Here is a 14,243-nt window from a genome sequence, read left to right as displayed (position 1 = left end):
TATTGGTCTAATGCTAATGGTGTGCCTGGGTGTCTCATATAAACTATTACTCTTGCCCTATTAGGACTGTTTTTAATGACATACTGTGCAGGCAACCTGGGTATGTGACCTTCTTTGACTGCCACGTACATATCTTCAAGCTTTGTAAACAACAGAATTTGTTTAGTTAGCTTGTTAATGAGTTTAATAAAATAATCTCTTAAATCATGCCTTCACTTAAGAATCTAGTTGTGTGTTTAAGAAGTCCCTGGATATAAATGACAGATGTCTAAAGTTTGTGTTTCTTAGTTTAGTAGCCTCTTGGCTAGCAAGTTTTGAGAACACTGGGGCAAAGAGGAGGTAGCGTTGCTTCATTGTGGCAGCCTTTTCTAAAGGGTTCTCTATAGATCGATAGAATCAATAAATGTGGGTGTTGGGTTTTTTTTTTATTTAAGTTTAAGGCAGCCTGGAATTAAGCAATGCAGTAGACTTTACTGGTTTGGGGGAAGGGAAGCTTTTGCTGCTGCTCCCTGTGTTTGTACTGGCACTGCTGTCTGGTGTTCTAACATGCTATGGAAAGACATTGCATGTGTCCTTGTGCGAACGCAAGCTATGCCATTTTCTGCGCAGGAACTAGTTTGCTTCCACTGAAACAAACTTGATTGCATGTTAACATAGGATGTATCTAATTGCAGGCAGACAATTATTTCCTCCATTTTAATATATGGTTTTCAATATGAGCAAACTTAAACCATCCATCTAATGTAGAAAGGCAGTTAGTTTCAGCATGAGCTTCATCCTGCTTTTATTATGGCCAGAAGCTCTGGAAGAAATTGCTGCAAGGCCTTGCTTGTTATTCCAGTTGTGTAGCCTGGCAGGAATGCTGAAAGGCTTGCATTGAGCGGGCAGCACACATAGTGCCCAGAGTTGAAGATGTTTCTGATTGAAGTAGATACGATGTATGCTGATACATTCTGGCCTTAGAAGTAGTAGGTAGCTCAAGTACTAAAAACACCAAGTGAAGGGACAGTGTTGTGCTGTGACGACCAGACATTGGCCAAAATTCAGACTGTGTTCTGTAGCTGTGGCAGGGAATTTAGCTGTGCCCCTTAATCCTATGACTGGAAGAGGAGAGTGACAGTGGCAGTAGGTTTCTGGAAGCTGCCTGTGCCTGGTCAGGGCTTGGCAAGCTGATCATGGCAACAGACTTCATTTAGGCAACAATTTCTGTTTCACTCACTTTCAGTGGTCAGACCACCAAATGAGCACTTAAAATGTGCAGACTTCCAAACTATTTTGATGCAATCAGTAGCAGAAGCATGCCTGTAACTTGCTTTTGTCCTTTCATTTATTCTTTTCTGCCAGCATTATCTATTAAAATACTGTTGTGGTGCAGATATTTTTATATGGCTTTAGAAAAGCCTTTATTAAATAAAATTGTGGGGAACTTGGTCAAGCCTTGGTTAGATTTATTTATTTATTACTTTATGGAGTATTTCTGAGAGTGAAGTTGTCATTGTTCTAATACGGGATGCTGTTCTTACATATTTTTCCAATGCAAGATCTAATATAACTATCAGTGAAGATGGGCACGATCATGTCTCCTTAAGGCTAAGACTTGTCAATATTTCTGTTGTGTGTTCTTTTGTTGGCTATACGGTGGATAATGTTCCTTCAGTTCTTGTTACATTACTTATTGCTAACGGATGTCATACTACTTCTTTCTCGACTGCTCACTATGTTGGCTTTCATTGATGACTATGGCAGACAGAATAGCAAGTCCCAGTCCTGGATTTAGCTTATCACTCACAGCTTGCAGTTACACAGGTTTCCTCCACATTTTGCTTCCATTTTCCCTACAAAATAGGGGTACTAATGTTACAAAATAGGCATACTCTGCAAGGATTAATTCTTGCAACATTCATTGAACAACAGGACAGTGCAAAAACCTGTAACATGTTTGTTACAGTCCTTGTTTGTTAGTATGTTTTGTGTATTTATGCTTCTGAGACATTAGAAATTATTGATGTTCACAGGCAGCACTGAAATCATCTGAACTCTGAACATCTAATCCCAGACAATGGTGCCTCTCCAGAGTTGTGGAGAACAAGTATTGAGTGAATGATCAGTTTCTAATAACTTTGCCGTTGCAACAAGTTTTGTAGGCATGATAATTTGCAGATGTGTGAAATAGTGTGCAATGGACAGGATTCCACATGGTGTTACAAATGGTTGTAGCTGTGCAGCCTTACTGCATGTGCTGTTATTGATATTTTTTGTCAGTTTTCACAGTATGCGCTTATGCCATGTCTGGTGTAGTGCAGTTGTGGTCTGTATTGTGCACCATGGTGACATTTTAGAAATCCTCAAAAAGCCATACTAGCATCTTTGGGATTTGCTGCTGTATGCAATAGAAATGAGAAAGAAACACTTCCCCCCCCCCCCCCCTCCTGTATTTAGTTTTATAAGAAGCTCCCTTTAAAAATGTAATTAAAAAAAAAAAAAAGCTCTGCTGGCAAAATGACACCATGCATTTAAGATTTCTTATCTATTGGGAGTTTGTTCAGCTGATGTCATATTGTGAGGTTTAAGAAAAACAGGCTAATTAGCATTGTAGTTAACAGGAAGGTCTGATGCATTGAACTAATGGTTTATGCAGTGGCTTAGACTTCTGCAGACCTGAGCTTTCTGATGTAGACTTACTCTTGAATAAAAATTGCATACTATACCTGTTTTCTAAGGATATCTCTTGTTAAGAATGTTTGGAAAAATTAGCCTTTTCATGTAGAAGTTGAGAGATATGCCTTCCAATAAATGGTGTAACTGTCCACGATCTCTGAAGCTGAAGATGTTACAGGAAAGGAATAGCAAATACTGAAGTGTAAGACTTCTGGTTTGAAACAGCTTTGCTTTATTGGATTTTTCCTTATTTGTGTTATTGATAACGATAACTTATGTTGGGTGTTAAATCCTTTGAATATTTTTTCTTTCTTCCAGATGAAATAAAAACGGAGCTGGAAAAGCAAAGGTAAATTATTAATTGCTGTAAACTATGCCATAAAACAGCAAGCAGAATAATTTGATAGTGGAAATGTAAGAGTGTATATACATTATGGCAATGAATTTGTGAATATCCAGTTACACACCTTTCTGCTGAAAACATGATATGGCCCATGTGCTCCAGTTGCACAATGTTTGTGGATGTGGGTACTGAAGCCATAACTGCCTCTGAATTTCACTATGAAAAAATTGCAAAATTTCTAAAAGATGCTAGTTTTTCACTTCCTTTTACTGGGCTTAATATAGCCTGATAGGAGATCATAAAGAGCAATAGGTGTCCTCTGTTTGACAGTATATGCTCTTAACTACCTAGATCAAGAATACCAATTTAAATATTACTTAAATCCAAATTTTAAAACACTTTTCCAGCACTCTGCTGTGATTTAAAATGAGCCCCCAATGTGTTTCTCTTTGCTTAGTAATCATATGGCCCCTGTTTAATTAATTCAGAATAACTTTGATAGATTTATCATTTAAGTTGTGTAGGAGTTCCCAGTATTTCAGGTAGCGGGACTGTGTTGGAGTGTAGTGAGGGAAGAGTTAAGTTTAAGAATATATGAAAAAGTTAAGATGTGATACTGATTTTTAAAGAAAGCTGAACTTTCTTTAAAAAGTATGTGTGAGAGAAACTTGCATTACATTTGTATGCTGCTATGTACCATTCAGCTTTAAATTTAGAAAAGGAGGAAGCGTAGTTTGCTGTGATATACATGTTTAGAAGAATTAATAACCCTTCTTATCTGACCTAGAGAAGGCACTGCTGCTCCACCAAAAGCAAACTTCATTGAAGCAGATAAGTATTTCCTCCCGTTTGAACTGGCCTGCCAGTCAAAGTCTCCACGCATTGTCAGTACTTCACTGGATTGTTTACAGGTAACTGTTCTGTTTAAACTTGGACAGAGTGAAATGGAGAAACATGCAGTTACAAAAATCTTGTGTGATGTTGGCATTCTTAGAGTGAAGAAGTAATACTGTCCTGAGTACATACAGTGGTGAAGATACCCACTATGGCTACCTAGATGCATAAACCATGCAAAATAGGTTATTATCAGACTGGGCTGACAGCGCATCTTGTCAAAGTCAGAAATGTGTGTGTGTTGTTTTATAGTGAACCAAGCCTTTATTGAAACTCATGAATGCTTACATTATTCAGTAAAGATGTTTCATCTGTGGTGCTCTAAAAGGAATATTTACCGTGGTGTTTCTTGTAGTGCTGATGTGATGGGAGGTCAAACTCTGGAGTCTTTCTACCTTGATCCTCCTTAGATTCTTACAGAAGAAACAAATTCACCTTAAGGGCAGAACCTTTCTGTTGTTAATAGGTACAAAGTTTGATGATAAAAAATTTTGTCTGGTTACAATAGGTCTGGGTGGAAAAAGCTTATGTATCACTTACTAAATTTGTTTTGTCTAGATGTGTGAACAGTCCAAGTATTTGATAGCCAGACTATTGATGGTGTTAAATTTTTGTGTTAAAACTGGTTAAGTGAGGTATACTGTCTAAACCCCCCTTTTTATGATGTACTTACTGTATTTTAGTTAACAGTATACGGTTTTCTAACCTGCATTCTTTCTACGCAGAAACTCATTGCGTATGGACATATCACTGGCAATGCTCCAGACAGTGGAGCTCCTGGGAAACGACTGATTGACCGAATAGTTGAAACCATTTGCAATTGCTTTCAGGGTCCTCAAACAGATGAAGGAGTACAGTTGCAGATAATTAAGGTATTTTATTTGGTTCAGTTTGGTGCAATGTTAATTTGCTTTCTCTGATATTGTAACTGAAAAAAATTTAATGTGAAGCACTACTTAAGGCCCAGTTTCTCCATTTCTTACACTGTTAGATATGTCATTGAATTTAGGGAGGCTGTCACCAGGTCAGACTTGGTATGTGAAATGTATTTCCTCTTGGTGAAGCAGAACATAAGGGAATAACTAGCCCACATTCATTAGGCCAATGAATTGCTATCAGCCTTCAGCTGAAGGCACTGTAACTCTGATGCAGTATCATGGCCTGCTGCTCTAGCCCATCTGCAGTATATGCTCTCAACGAAGCATAGTAGTCCTAGTGGTGTGTGTTCTGGTTCTGAAATCTACTTGGGCTACCAAGACCAAGGTTGGAAATCGGTGTACCTGCTAGTAATCTAATTTGATGGTGGTGTAGAGCAATTAGCCTTTTCACAGAAATTAAGCCATAGAATATAATGATAACTGTTTCATGTGGAGGTGGAGTATCTCCGTTAGTGGAAAACTAGTTGTGATAAAACACTTGAACAGCTCAGGAGAGAGCAGAGATATGTGGAAGTTCTGTTAAACTTTCTTTGATTTAAAATCTTGTTTCAGAGAACTAGAAGTTCCTTGCAAAGTCTTATAAACAGGTACATGTGTTTCATAACAAACCCAGTGATTATTATGGAAGACCTGCATGAAGTGTATTGCTGCCTACTTGCTTAGATTTCATTTTTACTGTGCTATGGACTTTTTCAGGCTCTCCTCACTGCAGTAACATCTCCGTATATAGAAATCCATGAAGGAACAATTCTTCAGACTGTTAGAACCTGTTACAACATCTATCTGGCCAGTAAAAATCTTATTAATCAGACAACTGCCAAAGCTACCCTTACGCAGATGTTAAATGTCATTTTTACACGGATGGAAAATCAAGCTGTACGTAACTGTTACTTTTGCTCATCTCAAATGTTTAGGCTTGAAAAATGAACAGAAAACTTTTTTATAATTATTTTTAATGGGTTTGTCATTGTAGTTGGATATCTATTGATTCGTAATTTTTAAAAAAAAGTCAAATCCTGCAGTGAAGCATACTGAAGCATACTGACTGATTAAAAATAAAATATGAAGCTTTTTGCTGATAACAAGGTTTCACACTGTACTTTCTGCCAGATGGCTTTGTATAAAAAAGTGATGGGATGCTTTTAAATTAAGCATGAAGAGCATCTTTTTAATTTGACTGGCCAAATGATATCCTCACTGTTTTTCTTGTTAACACGTGAATTCACAAAGGAACATCAGTCATCAGAGATACCTGTTTTCCATTATGTTTTGTGCCTTAGATTAACTTTTTCATATTGGTTTTTCAAGATACAAGAATCCAGAGAAATAGAAAAAACAAATCAGCAAAAATCCCAGTCTCCTGCAATTCAAGTGGTGTCCAAGTCTCCGAAGATTGGTCAGTTAAAGCATGGCTATCAGGAAGGCAAACCCACTGTTCCTGTAAGTGTGGAATTAACAAACGGTGAGCCTGAGAGGGCAGAAAATGGAGACGTGAAGTTGGAGCAGGATCTGACTCTTTCAGCATCAGGTGAACGAGAATAGGTTGTGTCTATTGCTTTCGGTTACAATGTTCCTATTGGAAAATGCTCTTTTAGGCTATTTTGGGGAGAACTGACTGGGGATAATGGCTCAACTCATGCTTGCGTTTTCTCAGTAGTTATTCAGAGTATACAGACCATCCTTAGCTTGTCTACAACGTTATAACCATTGAAGAAAGGCTCATGTTTTCCCTAGAATTCTAGTGCAACTATATATAGTTTTTGTATATAGAATTATAATGGGATTTGACTTGATTAGGTTGATAAATGGGAAGGAAAGGAAAAGAATAATCACGGTACACGGGAAGTGACAGAATTGCTTTCAGGTAATTGAAGTCCTGTGGTAAAAATAATGTGTATTATGAAGACCTTATTATAAGCATATACTGTATCCAAATTAGGAACGTAGGGTATTCCAGAACTAAAAGTTCATAACAGCTGATAAATGCAAATGACAAAGTCACTGCATTAAAAATATAAGTGTTTTATTATAAACAATGGAAATAATATCAATGAATGTTTTTGTATGACTTCTTGGAAATGGCTTTAGAGGAGAACTACTAAAGAAAATCTTTAATTTTTAAACCTTCTGCTTCTGTCATGTATCTCCTTTCCATCTTCTTCCTAAACAAAAGTACTAAATTGAAAATTATCTCTTTGTGTGTTTCATTAGAGGAAACAACTGATGGAGGAAATGAAATGGTTAAAGGCATCTTGGAAGATGTGGTCACATCAGCTGTGAAAGGTAGCAAAATCTTCTAAAGTAAAATAGATGCATGTGTATTGCCAAACTTTTATTCCTGTGATTATAAAAGCATGGAAGTTCTTTTCGTTACTAAGTATCTTGTCAAGAATACCTACTAAGGCAGTAAGAACAGGTTTTTATTGTTTCAATATTCTTCTTTTGCTGGTAGCCAAGAAACTTTAGTTTACCAGTGCTGCTTCTGTTCTGCTTAGTTGTAGAGCTTCACAAAGTCATGGGATAAAAAAGCTTAATGGGCGATTTTAATCGATTTTGCTTTTTCCCATTTAGTGGCGGAAGAAAAGCAAGTAACAGAAACAGTTAAGGCTCCACCTGCATTAGAGACTGCTGATATTGCTCTTTCTGGCTCTAGTAATGAAAATGTACAAACAAACGGGATTCCAGATGACAGGCAATCTGTTTCCTCCACTGATAATCTGGTAAATAACTTCACTGGATGCTAATGTATATTTAGGAAAGGCGATATGTTTTTATCATGCCAACTAATACAGTGGGAATTTGGGGAGGGAAGGGACAGAAGCTTTAATGTATGTGTCCTGCTTAGCTTCAAAAAGGAAGCAGCAACTGCAATTTAAGTAGATATTGAAAACAACTGTTCCAAAATTATGTTATTTGTATTTAATACAGGGTGGGGGTGGAGGGGAAGAGTCTGTCAACATGTGTGAAAAGATCCAGATTACCTGCAGGTTCAGGTTTAGTTTAAAATTTGCCAAATGTACAGTTTTTTCTTAATCTGTAGCTAATTCTCAGAGGAGCTGTGGAATCTTCTTAATTGCTCTGTTCCTTTCTCTCACTGACTATCTAATGTGTTTCTTGCTCTCAAGGAAACAGATGTATCTGGACATCAAGCTGCTTCCAAATTTTCCCATGTTCTACAAAAGGATGCCTTCCTTGTGTTCAGGTCGTTGTGCAAGCTCTCAATGAAGCCACTTGGTGATGGACCACCAGATCCCAAGTAATGAGACTGTAGTTATTACACATTATCCTTTTCAGGTAGCTTTCGGAGACAGTTAAGTAGCTGCTGTATAGTAAAACAAGTATTCAGAATTCACCTGTCAGGCCCTTATTTCAATTAGTTTGATGAATCTAGGGTTGAAACTTGCTTCATATTATCAAAAACTTAATACTTGAGGGTTGTGGGGGTTTTTTGTAACAGGCTTATTAATCTTATCAGTTGAAGTGGCCTTGACTATAGTATTTGTGGGTTTTTGATGGGGGAGTGGGAGAATGTGTCTTAGTAGCACTGAGTTGCATCTATTATTCTAGTCTAAGATGTTAATCTTAGACTAGAAAATCTCCTGGAAAATCTCCAAATTAAGATGGTAGATGTTGTCCAAAATCACTTGCAGGCTGATTTCCACCCCTCCTGTGCCGTGCCTTGAAATGAATTAAAGAGCAGTCGTTTCTTCTTGATGTGGAAGAAATGCCATAGTGGTCATGCTGAATACAAGTATGTATTCAGAAATGTAATAAAAATATATTTAATTTTGAATTTTTTCTAGATCCCATGAATTGCGTTCTAAGATAGTGTCTCTCCAGCTTCTTCTGTCGGTACTGCAGAATGCTGGTCCAGTTTTCAGGACACATGAAATGTTCATCAATGCAATCAAGCAATATCTTTGTGTAGCATTATCTAAAAATGGAGTCTCTTCTGTTCCTGATGTATTTGAGCTCTCTCTTGCCATCTTTCTCACGCTGCTTTCGAATTTTAAGACCCATTTGAAAATGCAGATTGAGGTGAGAGACTTTTATCTAGCATTTGTATGATGCTCTAGTTCTCAAATAAAAATACTGTAATGATAAAATGCCAGCTGGAAGATAGAAGTCAATGTCTTAGTTTTGTTTGCTTACTAAACTAGTATATTACTATTGTATTCAAATTCTAATATGCATGAGATGATACTCTTCAAGAGGAATTACTGAATAGAAAAGAATTTGTACATTTGGCATGGTTCTAATAAGTTTAGGATCATCAAGTCCTTTACCTCATTTATTTTGCAGGTTTTCTTCAAAGAGATCTTTCTGAATATTCTAGAGACTTCTTCAAGCTCCTTTGAACACAAGTGGATGGTGATTCAGACTTTAACTAGAATTTGTGCAGGTATTTCCATTGTTGTGAAAAGCAGTCACTTCCTCTGGCAGCAGATGAAAATGACTTTGAAGGCAAATGCCACGTGTAATGTTTAAGTGTGAAAAATTGAATTTGATCCTGTAGTGCTTGGGTTAAATGTCTGGATTCGTCCCCACTGCCTGCTCCAACTGGCTGATTCCTTTTAAAAATGCTATTACACTGAATCCTAATACTTGCATTTTCTTTTATTTTCAAGATGCCCAGTGTGTAGTGGATATTTATGTTAACTATGATTGTGATTTAAACGCTGCTAATATATTTGAACGCCTTGTAAATGATTTGTCCAAAATCGCGCAGGGACGAAGTGGGCATGAGTTGGGAATGACGCCTTTACAGGTAAGAAAAACACCTTTGAAGGTAAGGTACTTTTTTTTTTTCCATAAATGGTGCTGTCTCTGCATCATTATTGATATTTCCAGTGGTTCATGTTGTCCTTAATGTACTGATGTTGCTTACTTTATTAGTTAGCCAATTTTGCAACTGGATGCTGAAGCAGTATGATTAATTTACTTTGTGATTTTGATGTATATTTGCATTGTGACGCTGGCTGGTTCTGGGCTCTTTTGTTGGTCTGCCATGGGAGAGAGAAGCAAATGAGCCTTTCTCTGCCTTACTCAAATGACTTCCCTTCTGGGGTATATGAACCAGCAGTAGCTTCATCTTGTGTTTGCTTTGCACAAACATTTTGTTGTGTATCTACACCACAAGTATTTTATTTTTAAAATTATACTTTCCCAGTCATTAGAGGAAGGGTGGAGTATAGACTGCTTTCAGCAGGAGGAGTTATTTCTGGTATTGGCCTTGTCCTACAGCACTGTTTTTCTAGCCCAGCCTAATGGCTTTCAGGGCTGAAGTGAACTTAGTGCCAGTGTTTATCTCGGAACTGAGTGCACCTCACACTTCTCCCTCCTCCCCGATGGTCCTTTGACCAGAAAATGGAAGTAAAAACCAGGACACCTTTGTTTCAGATTTTGAATAGAACTGTTTACTGTACAGCTAAGGTAGCAAGATGCTTGTCTTGCTTGTGGAGAGATCTGACACTATAGAGACTTACTGGATGGTCATAATCATTCATACAACAAATGGGCTGCATGTAGGATTTGGTGTATATTGCTTGTTGGTTGTGCTCATCAGTTGTCAATAGACCACCTGCTTAAAGCAGCTGGAATGCGTGTGTCAGTCTGGTTATGGTTGCTTTTGGCCTGGATGTATCCAACCCAAACAGTCAAGGGGCAGAAACTTCCTATAACCAATAGATTCTCCCTAACTGATGAACTTTCTAAGGTTTGAATGGTGTGATGTAATGCCTTCTAAAAACTTGTGGACATATATATAACGCTTTGGGGTTTTTGTTGTTGTTTTGGTTTTTTTTGTTTGGGTGAGTTGTTTTTTTTTTTTTTTTTGAAGGAACTAAGCCTGAGGAAAAAAGGACTTGAATGTTTGGTTTCTATTTTAAAATGTATGGTAGAATGGAGCAAAGACCTCTATGTGAACCCCAATCATCAGGCTAGCTTGGGTAAGATTGTTTCCTTATGGAGAGACTATTTTGTTTAATAAGTTTGTGCTTGTGTTTATTCAGTGTTTAGAAGCTGCTCCAGAAGTGTGGATGCTATGTTTTTACATAATGATTTGTTTATACAAATGAAGTATTTTATAAACAATTGTTAATGCTGTTGCAGTAACCAACTCTCCAACTGTCTGGTTCAAATAACCAGGTTCTGTTTAAGAGCTGTAGCCAGGCCACTGTCTACACTATAAAAGTTGGCTTATGTAGAGCAAGACATGTAACAAATCTTGCAGTTACTAAGTTGAAGCACAATTTCTCCATAGCAGCTGCTGCTGCTCTTCTCTGCCTTTCATTGGATTATTTTAGAATTGCATCAATATAGCATCTTCATGTAGTGTAGACTGCCAAAAAGTATACGTGATAAAATAAAAATATTGACTCATAAATTTCTACTAAAAAGTTTTGTAACTAAAAGCTTTTGACTGAACAGGATAACTTAAGTCTTGCCCTATTTATAAATAGGTTCATATAAACAATCTGAACAGGAAGTGGCTGAAGGTAAATGCCTTGAGAGTGGAGGGAGACGGAGTAGTGTCAGTTCCTTGGACTCCACTGTGTCATCAGGAGTTGGAAGTGTTGGTACCCAGACTGCTGTCCCAGATGATCCTGAGCAATTTGAAGTCATCAAGCAACAAAAGGAAATAATTGAACATGGGATAGAACTGTAAGTCCAGTATGACAGGAATATAAAAGTTCACTAATAAAAAAAACCTGTGCATACAACAGTATTGTTTCTTATGGTCTTACACCGTCAAACCTTTAGGGACACTTACAAATTGATCTTAATGCTGAAGACTCTTGCCTGCTGTTGTCAAAAGCTAACACTGGAGGCTATTGTAGTTAAAAGGAATTCAGTAAAATCTTGGGTGGAGTGGAGGGTGGTTTCACAGCTTTCCTTTGTGCTGGTTCAGCCACATAAGAGAGGAAAGTGTGTGTATACCTAGGAAGAAATTGATTTGAGCAGGCAGGCTTAATGTTGTCTTACAGCTCTTACACCATTTGTTGTCTTTCATTGAGTTTGGAGAATTAAATCATTGTCGAGCTATACCTTACTACTTTTTCATTAGTTTGAAGATCTTTATGTCTGTAAATGCTATAAGAAGGTCTTAAACAGCAACATTTTTAACATTTCATAGAAATTCTCTAATTTTTCATATTTCAAAAAGGTCAGTTTTTAAGTAAGTTTTCCAGCAATAACTTTTAAGCTTATCGGCAACTCAGTGTACCTTATGAGATGTAGCCTATGGAGTGATATGTGCAACAAATGTATTAACTGTTCTTTGACTTTTTTCTAACTAGAAAAGAGAGATACAGAGCTACAGCACAGAATCTTTGGTTCAGAAGGGCTCTATAAAACTAAAATTTTATAGGCTGTGATGTTTTTCAGTTGTATGTCTCAATTTCCCCATGTTTTTGTCTGAATAGGTTTAATAAAAAACCAAAGAGAGGAATACAATATCTACAGGAACAGGGAATGCTTGGCACTACAGCAGAGGACATTGCACAATTTTTGCACCAAGAAGAACGCCTCTGTTCTGTAAGATGACATGCAACATAAGATAATGAATACTTTTGCCCCTATCATCTTCTCCCCTCTCTTCTGATGTCTGTATGCACTCACTCTTCAGTTCATATTTCATTAATAGATAACTGAAGGTGTAAGGGTTCTAATGAAGGTACTTAATACCAACGCTACTTTCTATTTACTTGCTGTCCCAGGCTTTTTAGTGAAGTAGCTGTGTTTTTACAATAAGGTGCTGAAGGGATTCCCCATAAATGGGAACATGCATTTTATCTATATCTGCATTAGTAGTATCTTGCCAGCAAAGGAATATAATGTACTGCAGTGGCAAAGCATTCTCTTCTGCATGTGAAATTGGGCACAAGTTCAGCTTTCCTTGGCTCTACAGTAATGCAGATCTTGCCTTGGGAAGTGAGGGAAGCAAGAATATGCAGACTAAAGGCATTTCTAATGACACTGGTTTCTTGTCATCCCTCTAACGGTTGCGCTGCCTGCTCAGTGAAGTGTATCAGTCTTACAAAACTGGCAGCTGTGCAATTCTTGTACTATAAATTTTCTTGCAAAGTTGGCAGTTGGATTACACACTAATAACGGTCTCTTGTGTTTTTAGACTCAGGTAGGGGAATTTCTTGGGGAAAGCAACAAGTTTAACAAGGAAGTGATGTACGCTTATGTAGACCAGCTTGATTTCTGTGGAAAAGACTTTGTCTCTGCTCTGCGTATATTTCTGGAAGGTTTTCGTCTGCCAGGTGAAGCCCAGAAGATTGATAGATTAATGGAGAAGTTTGCTGCTAGATATATTGAATGCAACCAACGGTAATTCAAAACCTTTGTATTGGAGAAGTGGCTGAAGAATGGCTATATTGTTTGTGGCCGTTAGGGGCAAGGTGCAGCTCGCACTCATACTAGGTCAGGAACTTCTACAGACTTGCGTGAGGAGCAGATCTTGTTGCTAATACAGGTGCTGACCCTCTTCAGCAGCTAGGTGAAATGGAAACTTTGAGTAGAAAGTATCCCAGTGCTGGCATTTCATTAAATCCGAAATACTTGCTAGAATGAATTATTGGAACAGGAATGCCCTAAGTATGTTCAATTGTCTCTGTATAAGCTGTTCTGTTTTAAAACAAATGTAGATCAGTCAAGTGTAAACAACAGTAATAAGAAGTAGCAATTGATAAAATTCAAAATATATGGCATAAATAGCTAATAAGATGTTACACATGTTTTTGTTTGCCTGTTAGACGTTGAACAAAATGTATATATGTTATTTGGCGTCAAGAAGGCAGTGTTGCTATTGTTTCTAATGTAATAAACTAGCATTGAAGTTTAACTAGGTGTTCAGGCTTAATTGGTTCCTATTCCTCAGTCCAGTTGGTGCCTCACTGGGTTGGTTTTGTATAGTTCTTTATGAAACCCTGGGAGTGAAAAATAAGCTGTTCTTTACCTTTTGTAGGATTACCCAAAAAAGGATAATGTATAATCTTTTTGGAAGGTACTTGAAAATTCCAGTCATTGCTAGTTTTCAACATTGTGAAGAAGATGCTTTTATATTATTTCCCTTTTTATTTGCATTTTAAAACACCTTTAAAATGCGTTTCTAAAGACTCATTTCAGGCTCTGTTAGCTCTTTGGTTGAATGCATAGCACTTCTGGGTGTTTTTCTTGCATGTAGAAATAGAGTTAATGGATTGAGGAATTAGGGCTCTAAAAATCTGTTTTGTTTTTTTTTCCTCCCTTAGGCAAACACTATTTGCTAGTGCTGACACTGCCTATGTTTTGGCATACTCTATTATAATGCTGACTACAGACTTGCACAGTCCACAGGTAGAAATTAAAAAAGCAAACTTGTAGAGGTTCAAATTTCCCTGAAACTTGCATTCAAAATCTGA

At 37.4% G+C, this 14,243-nt stretch overlaps 1 protein-coding gene across 1 annotated transcript in view; it reads left to right on the top strand.

Annotated features, from left to right (window-relative positions):
- ARFGEF2 (ARF guanine nucleotide exchange factor 2) overlaps positions 1-14,243 on the top strand; it is a 38,450-nt gene that overhangs the window by 3,466 nt on the left and 20,741 nt on the right. The window contains exons 2-17 of the mRNA XM_069805762.1: positions 2,977-3,007; positions 3,789-3,912; positions 4,621-4,767; positions 5,530-5,709; positions 6,142-6,361; positions 7,045-7,116; positions 7,405-7,553; positions 7,959-8,089; positions 8,637-8,871; positions 9,136-9,235; positions 9,462-9,601; positions 10,673-10,781; positions 11,295-11,496; positions 12,258-12,369; positions 12,965-13,170; positions 14,094-14,178. Coding sequence (XP_069661863.1) covers positions 2,977-3,007; positions 3,789-3,912; positions 4,621-4,767; positions 5,530-5,709; positions 6,142-6,361; positions 7,045-7,116; positions 7,405-7,553; positions 7,959-8,089; positions 8,637-8,871; positions 9,136-9,235; positions 9,462-9,601; positions 10,673-10,781; positions 11,295-11,496; positions 12,258-12,369; positions 12,965-13,170; positions 14,094-14,178 — 2,243 coding nt within the window. The remainder of the gene's footprint in view (positions 1-2,976; positions 3,008-3,788; positions 3,913-4,620; positions 4,768-5,529; positions 5,710-6,141; positions 6,362-7,044; positions 7,117-7,404; positions 7,554-7,958; positions 8,090-8,636; positions 8,872-9,135; positions 9,236-9,461; positions 9,602-10,672; positions 10,782-11,294; positions 11,497-12,257; positions 12,370-12,964; positions 13,171-14,093; positions 14,179-14,243) is intronic.

Source organism: Haliaeetus albicilla, chromosome 2 (genome assembly GCF_947461875.1).
Source record: "Haliaeetus albicilla chromosome 2, bHalAlb1.1, whole genome shotgun sequence".
In the NCBI taxonomy this organism is placed as follows: Eukaryota; Metazoa; Chordata; class Aves; order Accipitriformes; family Accipitridae; genus Haliaeetus; species Haliaeetus albicilla.
This window is presented reverse-complemented; position numbering and strand designations above follow the sequence as displayed.